General features: G+C 40.4%; 3 protein-coding genes across 6 annotated transcripts in view; all 3 read right to left on the bottom strand.

The window, feature by feature from the left end:
- Positions 1–15,095, bottom strand: part of LOC125723418 (uncharacterized) — a 252,042-nt gene extending 236,947 nt beyond the window's left edge. For 2 of the 4 annotated variants that reach the window (XR_007386874.1, XR_007386873.1), the window contains exon 1: positions 13,667–15,095. Coding sequence is in view for 2 of the 4 variants with exons in the window: in XM_049000034.1 (XP_048855991.1) it covers positions 14,371–15,042 (672 nt within the window). In the remaining 2 variants the exon portion in view is untranslated. Of the gene's footprint in view, positions 1–13,636 lie in introns of those variants that run through there. The other 2 variants (XM_049000035.1, XM_049000034.1) reach the window with 2 other exon arrangements.
- LOC125723416 (uncharacterized) overlaps positions 1–15,117 on the bottom strand; it is a 252,110-nt gene extending 236,993 nt beyond the window's left edge. Inside the window, exon 1 of the mRNA XM_049000032.1 lies at positions 15,088–15,117. The gene's annotated coding sequence lies outside the window, so the exon portion shown is untranslated. The remainder of the gene's footprint in view (positions 1–15,087) is intronic.
- On the bottom strand, positions 1,880–15,218 carry LOC125723417 (uncharacterized). The gene is made up of 3 exons (XM_049000033.1): positions 15,121–15,218; positions 2,506–3,265; positions 1,880–2,106 (listed from the first exon to the last, which is right to left on the bottom strand). The coding sequence occupies exon 2, from the start codon at positions 3,185–3,187 to the stop codon at positions 2,513–2,515; it is 675 nt and encodes a 224-aa protein (XP_048855990.1). The 5' UTR covers positions 3,188–3,265; positions 15,121–15,218; the 3' UTR covers positions 1,880–2,106; positions 2,506–2,512.
- Positions 15,219–16,109: the final 891 nt, after the last annotated feature.

Raw genomic sequence — 16,109 nt, 5'->3', positions numbered from 1 at the left:
TAAAAAAAGGTAGAGCGATGTAGCCCCTGGAGAAGTCCCCCCCCCCCCCCCCCCCAAAGCCCTGTTTGTTCCCTTCTAGCTTCCAGATGAAACTCACAATGCACCCCAATGCCACCTAACTTCTCTTCCACATGATGCACCTTATTTACCCTTTGAATCCTGTCTATTATTGAGCGTTTTTCTATCCATTTGATTATCAGCTTATTACACTGTATGTACATTAGTCAGCCATTTTCCGGACAGTCTGGGCTACTCAGATATGTCATAATTCGATTTGTAAATGCTGACAGTCTTGATATTATCCTTCTTATCAGGAAAAACTACTTCTGCATATAGATATTTCTCAATTTTTAGTCTCATCTAATATAAAAATTGGCAGGTAGTACAAATATAATCTTATAAATGCTGAGATTAGAGTATCTGCGATGCAGGAATGCAGGGGTTTCATTGGGGCCCTTTCTATGGCTTAGTACTGTGAAGGAGTACATGGTTAGTGCCAGGCGCAAATGAATATCTTTGATTTTGCATCCATTTGGTAACTTGTTGAAGTTGTCTGATAGTCAGTAATACATGGTTTAATTAATATGATTCTTTATTTACTACTTTATAACATCTGAAAGAAACTGAAATAGGAAAGCTTATTTTAATTTATGGTCCACTGGATAAACACAGACATTACAGACGGTTTTAGAGTCTAATGCTGAATGTTTTTTGCTATCATTTTTCTGCCTGCATATGCTATGATTGGTGCAGTGAAATTTGAGAATGTGTTTGTGGTCAGTATCATAGCCTCAGACAACAAACCAATGCTGTAGTGTGTCACTGTGTTTACATGTGAGAGGGGTTCCAGTTACATAATGGACTCGTTCTAATTGTTTTGACGGAGCTCGACAAACCTAAAAAATAAATGCTGGTTTTATCAAAAACTATGTCATATAGCTATATTCCAGATTTATTACAGCCAAACACATCTCGGAGCTCCGAGGAACCTCCTTCTCCCTACATTTCCCTCCTTCACACTCTTCCCTCAAATACTGTTACATTTGTCTTTTTTCCACACTCACACCCTATCTTGATCATACTCTGACTGCATGGCATCCATATGCAGGGCAAACTATTTTAGTCTTATCTAGTATAATAGGACATAAACATTGAATTTGATAGTTATCTTTTATTTACACATTAGAACACAACACATGAACATGAAGGGATCGTTTGCATTTGCAACCAACACCTCCGCAAACCCCCTGTGGAATACTGGCCGCGGACAGGGGTGGGAATCCCCAAGCTGGAAGACTGTACTGCATCATGTTAACATTAGCTAGCTAGTTAGCATGGATACAGAGTGCTCCGGACTACAACTATAAAGGACGTAAGGTGTGTGATATAGTAAAACACTTACTAACAGGTAATGCGCGTGAATGACAACTTTACCTGTTACCAGAATAGCCTCCTACACGTTCGCCGAATGACAGCAGGCAGAAGGCGGTGCGTTTTTCAGAAACACACTGGAGTTAAACTTACGCCGCGTTATTTACCAGCACTTGTAACACCAACATTTGCAGCCATTAACTCATATGTGGTAGTAACACTGAAATTACTTTCTCTGCGTCAAAATAAGGCAACACTGTGATTTTGATACTTTATCATTTATACTTAACCGTACCTTCCTCCCATTCCTCCGTCTCTGCTTATTGACATTTAGGAGAGTCTCAGATATAAATCAACGATTCAAAATTATCAAAGACAGACACAACACTGAAAAGATGACAAAGACACAGTTTGAAAGGTAAATATGTTTTATTGCAAATCTCTTATCTTAACATAGCCTACCTTATCATATGTTAACTTAGCCTATCATATTTTATCTTAGCCTATCTTATTATATTTTAACTTAGCCTATCTTATCATATAACTTAACCTATCTTATCTTATTATATTTCAACTTAGCTTATATTAATATATTTCGTCTTAGCCTATCTTATATTTTAACTCAGCATATCTTATCCTATCGTATCTTATAGCTACATTAACACTTAAACAGTATCACTTTCCGTTGGGTCCCGCGGGATCCCAGTCCCAATGCAGGGCTCTAACACGGGTATTCTAAGAAAAAGAAAATAAACACTTTACTTAACTTTACTTAAAGCAGTCATATAACTAATAAATATATAAATAAATACCCAATTAATGCCATATAAATCATTTATAAAAGTATTAAAAACACGGCTGTAAATACTTATACAAAGGCATAACACATTATAGCTATCTTGATAATGCATTATGAATGCTCTGATCTATATATACACAATAAATATCTTCATAATACATTATATCGGCCATTAATCCATAATAAACATGGCTATAATGTGTTATGCTTTTTTTTCTTCAATATTTATACCCATGTCTATAATATATTTATGGATGCATTACAGTGCATTGTGAAGGTGTCAATAATGCAGTTATATTACTGCTTTAAGTCATTTGTAAACCTGAATTCACAACCTTATAATTACTGCCTCTTGCTACTTCTTCTGAAGGGCAGGGGACAGCAGAAGAAGCACCACTTCATCTTCTTCTTCTTCTTCTTGTGGCTCTTCTCAGTAACATCTTCAGAAAGATCTTCGGCATTCACATGGAATGATACTTCTTCTTCACTGTAGATCTTCTCGGCAGCATCAGCATCTTCTTTTGTTTTATCTGTCTTCATCACTTCAGTCTCGTCCTCTTCCTCAGGTCCTTCTTCTGGTATAGTCAGTAGCTGTGATCTGTCTTCAGATGCCACCATACACTGAAACCTGACCAGTGTGGTAGCATCAGCATCTTCTGCCTGCTGGAATACCACATCAGCTTCTTCATTTTCCTCAGGTCCATCTTCCTGTAAAGTCTGCAGCCATATTCTGGCTACATATGCCGCCATGCACTGCCAACTGTCCACTGTGGCAGCATCAGTGTCTTCTGCTTCCTGAAGCTCCTCATCTCTTTCTTCATCTTCCTCAAGGTCTTCCTCCTGGATGGGTTCTAGCCAAGTTCTGCCTACTTGTGACACCACATATTCCACAGCATTCCCTGTACTTTTCCCTCCTCCTCCCTTAACCTCCTCCACATTCACTCCCACCTCACATACATTCTCCTCACCTCCATTTAGCATATCCATCATACTAATACCAGCCTCTGTCCCCTCCATCACAACCCTGGAGGCCTTCCCCTCAAATGTTCCCCACTCTGGTACCTCCACATATTCCTCACTACTCTGCCCCCTTACCTCACCCTCCCCCCGGCTTGTCCGGTCCTTCCTGACTTTCTTTTTTTTGTTAAGGTAGCAAGTTTTATAAATTTCCCAGTCTTCAGATGAAAGGCCGTAATTACTCTGAAGACTTTGAGATGAAATACTAGTGCTGGCTAGCAGTCCATCCTTTCCCACACTCTCCCCTCCCTTACCCAAATCAGTAGACCCCCCCAATCCCCCCTTAACCCCCCCAGCCTGGACAGTGGGGAGTGTCACTGGTGAGAACTCCTCCACACCTTCTCCCCAGTTGATCACTTCATCCCACAGGTTCCAGGCTTCCCAGTGTTGGGTGTTGGTCCATCGATCAGCTCTCTCAATTCGCTCTCTGGGGAATAAATGAGAGATTAACCAGCACTTAAGAGAGATAATAAAATAAATAAAGAGCTGGAAATTCTTCAACCATACAGAAAATACAATTGTTATAATTATTATAATAAATAATTACAGGGTTCACATATATAAAAAAGAAAGAATAAAAGAAACAGCGAGCAAGATTGCAAAAAAAATCTACTGTAAAATGCACGATACTGTAAGTGCAATAGCATATTAAACAGTAAAGTCACCAAATTATAACTAGAATCAAATACGAAACAACTGTGCTCCACATCAAATGAATACCCAGATGAATACTACCAAGAACTGAGTTAACACTAACCAAGCTAAGAATATTTGAAAGTGTTAATCCTGTGTAACAATGTAAATAGATGTAATGATAAACTTAGAAGCATCTAGCCTACTCTGAAAGTAATGGCCCAATTTTTTTTTAACAATTTACCTACCACCCTGTACAGTAGGGGGTCCCAACTTCCGGTCGGTGTTCCGGTACCGTCCGCGCGGAGTATTGCACCGGGCGGCAGACAACCGGGGGTAGAGGAGCCATCCGTCCCGTTTATTAGGGGATCGCGCCGTTTTGGAAAGAAAGCTGCCCGTATTGATGTACGGAAATACGCCATTAGCCCCGCATGTCCGTATACGCCGTCAATCTCCCGCCGCTCGGCATGGGAACCCCCAAATTATACCGCCGTCTTACCCATCCGTGACACTTTTCTACGACGGAAACCGATCCGCGGACATTGAAAGGTTGGGAAGCCCTACTAAACTAGCATGTTTGACATGAATTTACTAACCAAATAGTCTGTCATTATTTAAATATTAGCAACCACAGTAGCAATAAAAACCACTGCACTTTAAATGACGTTAAAAAATATGTAATATTAAATTTTTTTTAATGTTTTTTATTGTATTATAGACATTTACTATGTCATTATAGTATAAAAGGCTAAATAATCAAAGTAGCACAACATCAGTTGAAGAATTCAAAGACATTTTGGAGAGCTAACAAGCTACTCACCTCTGCGCCATTTTCACTCAGAGTTTGTTGTGCTTCAAACGGTAAAGTTTGTTTACGTTGTTTCTATGGAAACTGCTCTGACTCTCCGCTTGACCGTAATATAAAGGCATGTATGCAGTAATTTTCTGATTGCAGATTTGATCCCTATGCAGTAATTGACCACTGACCTCTTGGACCCTCTGGGCTGCCTTCACCTGCATTGAGGCAGCTGTTACGTTTGCTGTCATTACATTCAGCCCAAAATATCAAAGTACAGGATTTAAGATTTGAATTAGTAACAGGACCATGGGAAACAAAACATATATGTTATTGATCCCTCGAAGAAAGTTTTCAATTTTCCCCTTCTTTCAGTTCTTAAATAACGTGTCAGTTTTTGCTCTGTTTGGTTGGGATTTACCATTTTAACATTGTAGCAGTTCCTAGGCAATACACAGACAAATTCTTTTTTTTAGGATGGAATTGTTATGCTGTAAACGATTACCTTCACGTTTCAACAAAGGTACTTGCTTTCGATATATAATTTTTTGTACATGTGTACTCTGGTCATACCCCTTGTACATATGGATGGCATGGAAGGACAGTCACTGCTGTCACCTATACTGTCCCTGTCTGCTTTTCTCATTTAAGTGTTGATACGGCAAAAGAAGATGGACCTTTTGTAGAAATTTCCAGCCAGAGACTTGGTTCCTATATGAAGAGAATATTTTATTTTAATTCAGGCTTGCATGTGATCTCCCCTTTACTGCACAAGGAGGGCACACACATCAACAATTAGCAATGCAGCAAAATACAGATGAACAATTTCTCACAGTTTCAGAATAAATCAGATTTCTCTGTAATTCAGAGATTGTCTAAGACTAGATCATTTTCTGCACTTGAACCTAATTTCAAGATAAATGACACCTGGGTCTATTAAAAGAAGGTGATGCTGCCTGACCCACCAACCAAGGCTGGGAGGAAAGGGAGGAATACTAGTCAAAGGAAGGAAGAAAAGCAGCCCACCCTATCTCATGGTCATGGATACAAAAGTCAGGGAGTGTTACGAAGAAGACACCACACTTAAGACCATTGGTTTTATGCACTGAATTACACCAGATAGAGTTTTTGCATTCTAGCTGTGTTACGTAACATTCCTCAGCCTTCATTTGTTTCCACAGAATGCAGGACATAATTTAGGGTGCCAAACAAGACAGCGGAACTGCAGTATAGCCAATTATTTGTTTCAGTAGTTTTATAACAACTCGAACATAAAATGTTTGTTTTTCTTAGATAAAAGTCCAGTTGAAACAGACTTTATTTTTAAATGTTAGATTGGATTTAAGAGATGGAACATGTTGCTTGTGTTAATACTGCTTTGATTTTGAGGATGAAGTCTGAAGTGTAGGTGACGTGTAACAGGTTGTTATTTTACTTTTAATTTATAATTATACAAGATTCTGTTTTCCTTCTTCTGTCTAACCTAATGGGTACAATATCCTTTAAACTTTCCCATGATGCTTTTGTCCTGCATCGCCCCTCCCTCTGTCTTTTCCCCTTTATAAGGGTCCCGACCTCATTTCCTCTTCCCTTTGGTGTATTGCACACGCGGGAAGAGGTGAGGATCCCCCGAGTTAGTAAATCAATTGTATAATTATGACCCATATATTATATATTATATTTGATTTATTATTCATCATAAGCAGGGGATAGAAAACACATCTATACATAAGTATATACATTGTTTTACTTTGAGCAGAGAGAGCAAGAGGGCCAGAGCATATGAAGTTTACCCCTTTCCTTATTGTTCCCAACAGGTTCAATAAAATCCGGGAACGACAACGACATCTGTAATATCCCTTCCTCCTGCACCCCACACACACCTGATAACACCCCAAAACACAATGCAGAGTATAGGCAGGGAATGACCGGTTACATAGGTACACTAGTGCGGCTTGTAAATATGCCCTTAATTTATGCCTGAATATCCCTCCCATATAGTGGCTGACCACATATCATGTGAAAGACCCGGAGAGAGTGAGTGTATATATATATATATATGTATGATGTGCATGTGAGAGACACCATCGGAAGTCTGGTTCAGTTCCTCAGAGGCACTACTATAGAGGCGCTTACAGTAATAAACTTGCTGACCGCAAAAACTGGCACTATGATGGAAGTTATGCAGAAGTGCAGAGTAGATGGAATAATTTTTGTACCTCAATAAGATTGTATGCCTTTTGCCTGTGTCTCCAGCCAGTGCCGGGGGTGTTTCGCGCCTGCAATTATCAGCGGGATAACATTATCGTTCTTTTTATTCTGTGGAAAATGAAAGACCGATTTGCTGGCCAGATTTATTTATGAATCATAAACATGTTGTGGGCTATATAAGTAAAGTCAGGGCTCTCAAGTCTTATGCATTGACTGTGAAACACTTGCATTTCAACCAGTTCACATGTTCACACACCGCACCTTATGTTTGTCAAGCTGAGAAGTAAGGGTTAGGGTTATAATTATCAATAAATAATGTACTTCCCTGTGAAACAATGATGCTGGATGTTTATTTGCATATCATGATATGGTGCAGCCTTTTAATAGGTTTCTGTTTTTCTGTTAATCCATTCATGGTGTTGAATAAGTCAGCAAGCATAAGTGTAAGGCTAGTGAGTGACTGGTGTTTTCGGGGGAGACTCCCTAGAGCTGGAGAGAAATACCTTAAGGCACGGGATGAAAAATCACAAATCTTCCAGGAAAAATGTCAGCGTTATATGTATTTGCCACACAGAACAGAACAAAAAATTCCTTAGGGAATCACTCGCCTACCATAGTCACTATACTACTCAGAACGCCTGGCAGCCACCAAATCAAACATAGGAAAAGGTCCGGATTTATAGCGTTAGAATGTGGTAGAGACTAATATCCATAACGTACCATCCTAGAACATACTGTGTTCTAAAATTTAAGCCCAATTAAAATCTGAATATTAAATGAGGAAAATAATTTGATTTGTTCTTCTATGCCAAGTTGTGGTCTAAAAGCAATAAGACCACCATCCATTATACCTGCTTTGGGAAAATGCACTCCTGTAGCCACTAGGGGAGCTCTCACCTCTTCTGGGCCCAGCTAAATAATTATGTTACGCATTCTAACAAGCTTTATTATCTGTGTCAATAAGCCCTGCTTTTACACTAACACTCCTGCTGAGAGGCTAGTTTGATTACCAGGTTTGCCCTTGTCATTAGGAACACATGAGAATTTGCACAGTGCTGTTTCACAGTGGATTCTCACTGGTTTTCCCCAAGACTGGTACGATACATTTTATTCAGTTTCATACCACAGGTTATTGCAAGAGGGATCAATTGGTTTACTTTTATACTGGTGCAAGGAAACTATTATTATGATGGTGGGTTATCAAACACAGTAGCTGGCTACCTCAGACATAAGACGCCCATTACGTACCTGTGTATCACCTATATGGGCTTGGAATCTGTATATCAATTGAAATAATTATTCATAGCCCAGATAGCATCATATTATTGTTTCAGCGTTGAAGTATAGTTAAATGCATTGAATTATGGTCAGTGTTAAATTATCAGCATTGAAACTGAATTGATTTTTGGTCATTTTTTCAATATTGAAAAATTAATGGTGGCGAAACCTTGATATAAAGTGACTTTTTCAACATTGAAAATAAGATGCTGAGTTAACATCAATATTATTGAAAATAAAAATGGAAAAATGAATTTATGGGGGGCGGCATGATGGTGCAGTGGTCAGCACTGTTGCCTCACACCTCTGGGACCCGGGTTTGAGACTCTGCCTGGGTCACATGTGTGGAGTTTGCATGTTCTCCCCATGTCGTCGTGAGGTTTCCTCCGGGTACTCTGGTTTCCCCCCATAGTCCAAAAACACGGTGAGGCTAATTGGAGTAGGAACATTATTGTACACGGTGCCATAATCAATGTCCCAGGACAGCGTGGTGGTAACATAACTATGTGCACAGCTATAAGTCAGAACGGTGCTGTTCACCATCATGCAACCCTGGGCCCATGTAACACTGCACACATTATTACATTCCTGGACAGCCTACATCATATGCTCACTAATGTTCACAGACCAGTTATGTCATCATCCATCCATCCATTTTCCAAACCGCTTATCCTACTGGGTCGTGGGGGGTCCGGAGCCTATCCCGGAAGCAATTGGCACGAGGCAGGGAACAACCCAGGATGTGGGACCAGCCCATCGCAGGGCACACTCACACACCATGCATTCACACATGCACACCTACAGGCAATTTAGCAAGTCCAATTAGGCTCAGCATGTATTTGGACTGTGCGGGGAAACCAGAGTACCCGGAGGAAACCCCACAACGACATGGGGAGAACATGCAAACTCTGCACACATGTGACCCAGGCGGAGACTCGAACCCGGGTCCCAGAGGTGTGAGGCAACACTGCACCACCATGCCGCCCCACTCTCAAGACCACATCATCTAATATAATCTCAATATGTGACTGTGTATATTTCTCACACAAGGATAACTGAGAGGTTATCTGATAATGCTCCAGTCCAGTGTCCATAATATACACTTCTTCATTACGCTAATCGTTATCAATCGCATTTTCAGATGCAGAACTATGGGGACAGAAGCAAAAAAGTTACTCATTGATGCCTTTAGTGTAACTGAGCTACAAAAAATTACATCTGCTCAATTTTTGCTCCACTTCTCTTTTCCTGCATTTCCATGAAACTTTCAAGTTGGCGCTGGGGCTTGTGGTCAACCAATAGGAAAAGTTTATCACTATAAGCCCCACCCAGTAAGTCTTGGTCGAGAAAAAAGTATGTTCTTTTTGGAACTAAAAAATGGTTCAGGAACTACCTCCTAAGACCTTCAATTGGGCCAAGTTCGTGCAGTAGGAAATCGCCTTATGACCCGCAGCCACAATGGCTTGTTTAGAGACACCGGTTCAGCTGCCTGTATGCTTTTTCACCTGCGGCAGAAACAGCAGGCAAACCAGCACAAACAAGGTACGAACATGCAGTAATGGGGGTTCAAATCCCCAGACAGCGCCACCCACTGGGCCACATAGCATTTCATTTATCAGCAAATGTATATTTAAACCTTTGAGGTCCATCTCAGGCTCTTTGCAAGCAGAGATCAGGTCACTGAAATCTGAAGCAGTGTGTTACTAATCTTACTAAAGCATGACAGAAGTGCTCACTTCTTTAATATTTATTCTGTGATCAAAACATTGACTGCAAAAAACAAGGAGACCATAACATCTCTAATAGGTGAAAACCCTAAATGTCAAGCGCCCCCTACTGGCTGGCTGCAGTACCATTATTAGCACCACCCATCCCCATGTCTTTCAGTGGTAAGAGGCGATTTTCCACATCACTTTCACTTTGCGCCCCCCCCCCCCAAAGGGGGTTCTTTGTTTCTACTGTGCAAAATAAGTAAGTAAGTAATACTTTAAGGTATTTTGTGTCATTAATGTATGATTTAAATGCAGGTAGTTTTATTACAGTCAGCTTTTATTCACAGTCAGTAGCTTGTCATCATGAAGAGGAAGTGTGACAATCGTGAGTTTTTGGGCAACCACAGAAAAGCAGGAAAGTAGAGACAGTGAGATAATTAGTGCCAGTCAGATGATAGACGTATACAGTATGTGAGTCAAGGGTTCTTCATATATTAATCATTCCCATTCAGATAACAAATCCTGAGAGATCCATTCCTGAGCATCATGCCAAGAAACACCACTTGTTTACTGATAACTGCTTTCATGTAAATTCTGCTTTGCTGAGAGTAAAGATGAAGAGGGAGAGACAGCAAGAGGCTGCTGACGGCAGAAAATGCAGGTGACATGGAGGGGAGTGAGAAAAGGAGCAAATATTGATGGTTAAGAGTGAATAATGACGTCACAGCAGCCTGATCCTGATGTTGGTTTAATATGCTTCTTAGTTTGGCCTGTGGTGTGTATTTCAGATACAGCATTTAATCAGGGAGACTGAGTGTGAGTCAATGACAGAGAGAGAGAGAGAGAGAGAGAGAGCAGACAGGCAGATGAAGATGAAGGTGTATTAGGGAGGAGGGGGGAGGAGCTTGGACCTTCACCAAATCAGCCAAATGTAAATGTCACGTCTATCAAACAGGAGACCCTGCTTTCAGGAGAAATGGTTTAAAGATCACACTGGGCTCCATTACAGCCCCCCCTCGTCTTAAGGGGGGTTCTTTGTTTCTACTGTGCAAAATAATTTGTAACACAAATGTCTAAACTGGCATGAAAGACACATTCAGCTCTTGTGAAGACTGGCATGTGAAACTGGAAAAGGCACTGGGGAAATTCAGTGCACATAAAGACAGGCAGTGCCACAGATTAGCACTGATGACATGGATTCAGAAGATCAATCCTGTTAATATTCAACCTTCAGATGAGCTGGAAAGAGCAGCAGCAAGTGAGGAAAAATCTTCTGAAGTTAAGTACTTGGCACGGCAAGGCCTGGCTTTTCGAGGTGTTGGTAAGGAGAGTGGGAATTCTGATCCTTCCTGATCCTTTTGGTTTTGATGTGTGTGTTGTAAAAAACCCTATTTTCCACCCGTGTCATGTACTGCCGCAACCAGAAGAGGGCAGAAGATATGGCACAAAAACAAAGGAAGAAGCCTAACTTTAAAAAAAACTTCAAAAAACATCAAGACTCATCCAGCATGGGGTGGTGGGTTAACGAATAACACAAACAATCAAAGAATAAGTAAACAAATGAGAGAAAAGATGCAGAGATGACTGAGAAGCAGGGGATGACTGGAGAAAAGACGACAGGACCAGAAGACAGGAGGGATACAGGGAGAGCGGAGAAGACAGTATAACTGAAGAATGGGAGAAGAGGAGAGACCGCAGAGGAAGGAGAACATAGATGACTGGAGGGGAGGGAATATAGGAGCAACAGAGAGAAGGAGGAAGGGCTGCGGAGGAGAAGACAGGATAAGAGGGGAAAATGTGAGCAGAGAAGGACAAACACCCCCACTGCCCAGCAAAGTGCACTTGTAAGTAAACCACAATTTTAGCCTTGGGCTCAATATCTGGACTTGTCTCTGTGTAGCGATGCATAGAATCCCTGACACTGGTTATGACTGTACTGTATTAGTCCTAAACCTGCCATTATAGTGTAAGAAGAAAAGATTTTTTTTTAAAATAAATCATTTTAAAAAAAGGTAGAGCGATGTAGCCCCCGGAGAAGTCCCCCCCCCCCCCCCCAAAGCCCTGTTTGTTCCCTTCTAGCTTCCAGATGAAACTCACAATGCACCCCAATGCCACCTAACTTCTCTTCCACATGATGCACCTTATTTACCCTTTGAATCCTGTCTATTATTGAGAGTTTTTCTATCCATTTGATTATCAGCTTATTACACTGTATGTACATTAGTCAGCCATTTTCCGGACAGTCTGGGCTACTCAGATATGTCATAATTCGATTTGTAAATGCTGACAGTCTTGATATTATCCTTCTTATCAGGAAAAACTACTTCTGCATATAGATATTTCTCAATTTTTAGTCTCATCTAATATAAAAATTGGCAGGTAGTACAAATATAATCTTATAAATGCTGAGATTAGAGTATCTGCGATGCAGGAATGCAGGGGTTTCATTGGGGCCCTTTCTATGGCTTAGTACTGTGAAGGAGTACATGGTTAGTGCCAGGCGCAAATGAATATCTTTGATTTTGCATCCATTTGGTAACTTGTTGAAGTTGTCTGATAGTCAGTAATACATGGTTTAATTAATATGATTCTTTATTTACTACTTTATAACATCTGAAAGAAACTGAAATAGGAAAGCTTATTTTAATTTATGGTCCACTGGATAAACACAGACATTACAGACGGTTTTAGAGTCTAATGCTGAATGTTTTTTGCTATCATTTTTCTGCCTGCATATGCTATGATTGGTGCAGTGAAATTTGAGAATGTGTTTGTGGTCAGTATCATAGCCTCAGACAACAAACCAACGCTGTAGCGTGTCACTGTGTTTACATGTGAGAGGGGTTCCAGTTACATAATGGACTCGTTCTAATTGTTTTGACGGAGCTCGACAAACCTAAAAAATAAATGCTGGTTTTATCAAAAACTATGTCATATAGCTATATTCCAGATTTATTACAGCCAAACACATCTCGGAGCTCCGAGGAACCTCCTTCTCCCTACATTTCCCTCCTTCACACTCTTCCCTCAAATACTGTTACATTTGTCTTTTTTCCACACTCACACCCTGTCTTGATCATACTCTGACTGCATGGCATCCATATGCAGGGCAAACTATTTTAGTCTTATCTAGTATAATAGGACATAAACATTGAATTTGATAGTTATCTTTTATTTACACATTAGAACACAACACATGAACATGAAGGGATCGTTTGCATTTGCAACCAACACCTCCGCAAACCCCCTGTGGAATACTGGCCGCGGAAAGGGGTGGGAATCCCCAAGCTGGAAGACTGTACTGCATCATGTTAACATTAGCTAGCTAGTTAGCATGGATACAGAGTGGACCGGACTACAACTATAAAGGACGTAAGGTGTGTTATATAGTAAAACACTTACTAACAGGTAATGCACATTAGCATTACGTTAAATGACAACTTTACCTGTTACCAGAATAGCCTCCTACACGTTCGCCGAATGACAGCAGGCAGAAGGCGGTGCGTTTTTCAGAAACACACCGGAGTTAAACTTACGCCGCGTTATTTACCAGCACTTGTAACACCAACATTTGCAGCCATTAACTCATATGTGGTAGTAACACTGAAATTACTTTCTCTGCGTCAAAATGAGGTAGCATTGTGATTTTGATACTTTATCATTCATACTTAACCGTACCTTCCTCCCATTCCTCCGTCTCTGCTTATTGACATTTAGGAGAGTCTCAGGTATAAATTAACGATTCAAAATTATCAAACAAAGACAGACACAACACTGAAAAGATGACAAAGACACAGTTTGAAAGGTAAATATGTTTTATTGCAAATCTCTTATCTTAACATAGCCTACCTTATCATATGTTAACTTAGCCTATCATATTTTATCTTAGCCTATCTTGTCATATCTTAACTTAACCTATCTTATTATATTTTAACTTAGCCTATCTTATCATATAACTTAACCTATCTTATCTTATTATATTTCAACTTAGCTTATATTAATATATTTCATGTTAACCTATCTTATATTTTAACTCAGCATATCTTATCCTATCGTATCTTATAGCTACATTAACACTTAAACAGTATCACTTTCCGTTGGGTCCCGCGGGATCCCAGTCCCAATGCAGGGCTCTAACACGGGTATTCTAAGAAAAAGAAAATAAACACTTTACTTAACTTTACTTAAAGCAGTCATATAACTAATAAATAAATAAATAAATACCCAATTAATGCCTTATAAATCATTTATAAAAGTATTAAAAACACGGCTGTAAATACTTATACAAAGGCATAACACATTATAGCTATCTTGATAATGCATTATGAATGCTCTGATCTATATATACACAATAAATATCTTCATAATACATTATATCGGCCATTAATCCATAATAAACATGGCTATAATGTGTTATGCTTTTTTTTCTTCAATATTTATACCCATGTCTATAATATATTTATGGATGCATTACAGTGCATTGTGAAGGTGTCAATAATGCAGTTATATTACTGCTTTAAGTCATTTGTAAACCTGAATTCACAACCTTATAATTACTGCCTCTTGCTACTTCTTCTGAAGGGCAGGGGACAGCAGAAGAAGCACCACTTCATCTTCTTCTTCTTCTTCTTGTGGCTCTTCTCAGTATCATCTTCAGAAAGATCTTCGGCATTCACATGGAATGATACTTCTTCACTGTAGATCTTCTCGGCAGCATCAGCATCTTCTTTTGTTTTATCTGTCTTCATCACTTCAGTCTCGTCCTCTTCCTCAGGTCCTTCTTCTGGTATAGTCAGTAGCTGTGATCTGTCTTCAGATGCCACCATACACTGAAACCTGACCAGTGTGGTAGCATCAGCATCTTCTGCCTGCTGGAATACCACATCAGCTTCTTCATTTTCCTCAGGTCCATCTTCCTGTAAAGTCTGCAGCCATATTCTGGCTACATATGCCGCCATGCACTGCCAACTGTCCACTGTGGCAGCATCAGTGTCTTCTGCTTCCTGAAGCTCCTCATCTGTTTCTTCATCTTCCTCAAGGTCTTCCTCCTGGATGGGTTCTAGCCAAGTTCTGCCTACTTGTGACACCACATATTCCACAGCATTCCCTGTACTTTTCCCTCCTCCTCCCTTAACCTCCTCCACATTCACTCCCACCTCACATACATTCTCCTCACCTCCATTTAGCATATCCATCATACTAATACCAGCCTCTGTCCCCTCCATCACAACCCTGGAGGCCTTCCCCTCAAATGTTCCCCACTCTGGTACATCCACATATTCCTCACTACTCTGCCCCCTTACCTCACTTTCCCCCCGGCTTGTCCGGTCCTTCCTGACTTTCTTTTTTTTGTTAAGGTAGCAAGTTTTATAAATTTCCCAGTCTTCAGATGAAAGGCCGTAATTACTCTGAAGACTTTGAGATGAAATACTAGTGCTGGCTAGCAGTCCATCCTTTCCCACACTCTCCCCATCCTTACCCAAATCAGTAGACCCCCCCAATCCCCCCTTAACCCCCCCAGCCTGGACAGTGGGGAGTGTCACTGGTGAGAACTCCTCCACACCTTCTCCCCAGTTGATCACTTCATCCCACAGGTTCCAGGCTTCCCAGTGTTGGGTGTTGGTCCATCGATCAGCTCTCTCAATTCGTTCTCTGGGGAATAAATGAGAGATTAACCAGCACTTAAGAGAGATAATAAAATAAATAAAGAGCTGGAAATTCTTCAACCATACAGAAAATACAATTGTTATAATTATTATAATAAATAATTACAGGGTTCACATATATAAAAAAGAAAGAATAAAAGAAACAGCGAGTAAGATTGCAAAAAAAAATCTACTGTAAAATGCACGATACTGTAAGTGCAATAGCATATTAAACAGTAATGTCACCAAATTATTACTAGAATCAAATACGAAACAACTGTGCTCCACATCAAATGAATACCCAGATGAATACTACCAAGAACTGAGTTAACACTAACCAAGCTAAGAATATTTGAAAGTGTTAATCCTGTGTAACAATGTAAATAGATGTAATGATAAACTTAGAAGCATCTAGCCTACTCCGAAAGTAATGGCCCGAATTTTTTTTAACAATTTACCTACCACCCTGTACAGTAGGGGGTCCCAACTTCCGGTCGGTGTTCCGGTACCGTCCGCGCGGAGTATTGCACCGGGCGGCAGACAACCGGGGGTAGAGGAGCCAGCCGTCCCGTTTATTAGGGGATCGCGCCGTTTTGGAAAGAAAGCTGCCCGTATTGATGTACGGAAATACGCCATTAGCCCCGCAT

The sequence above is a fragment of the Brienomyrus brachyistius genome, unplaced genomic scaffold (assembly GCF_023856365.1).
Source record: "Brienomyrus brachyistius isolate T26 unplaced genomic scaffold, BBRACH_0.4 scaffold48, whole genome shotgun sequence".
Taxonomy (NCBI): Eukaryota; Metazoa; Chordata; class Actinopteri; order Osteoglossiformes; family Mormyridae; genus Brienomyrus; species Brienomyrus brachyistius.
The sequence above is the reverse complement of the archived record's forward strand: the minus strand, read 5'-3'. Positions and strand labels throughout refer to the sequence as shown.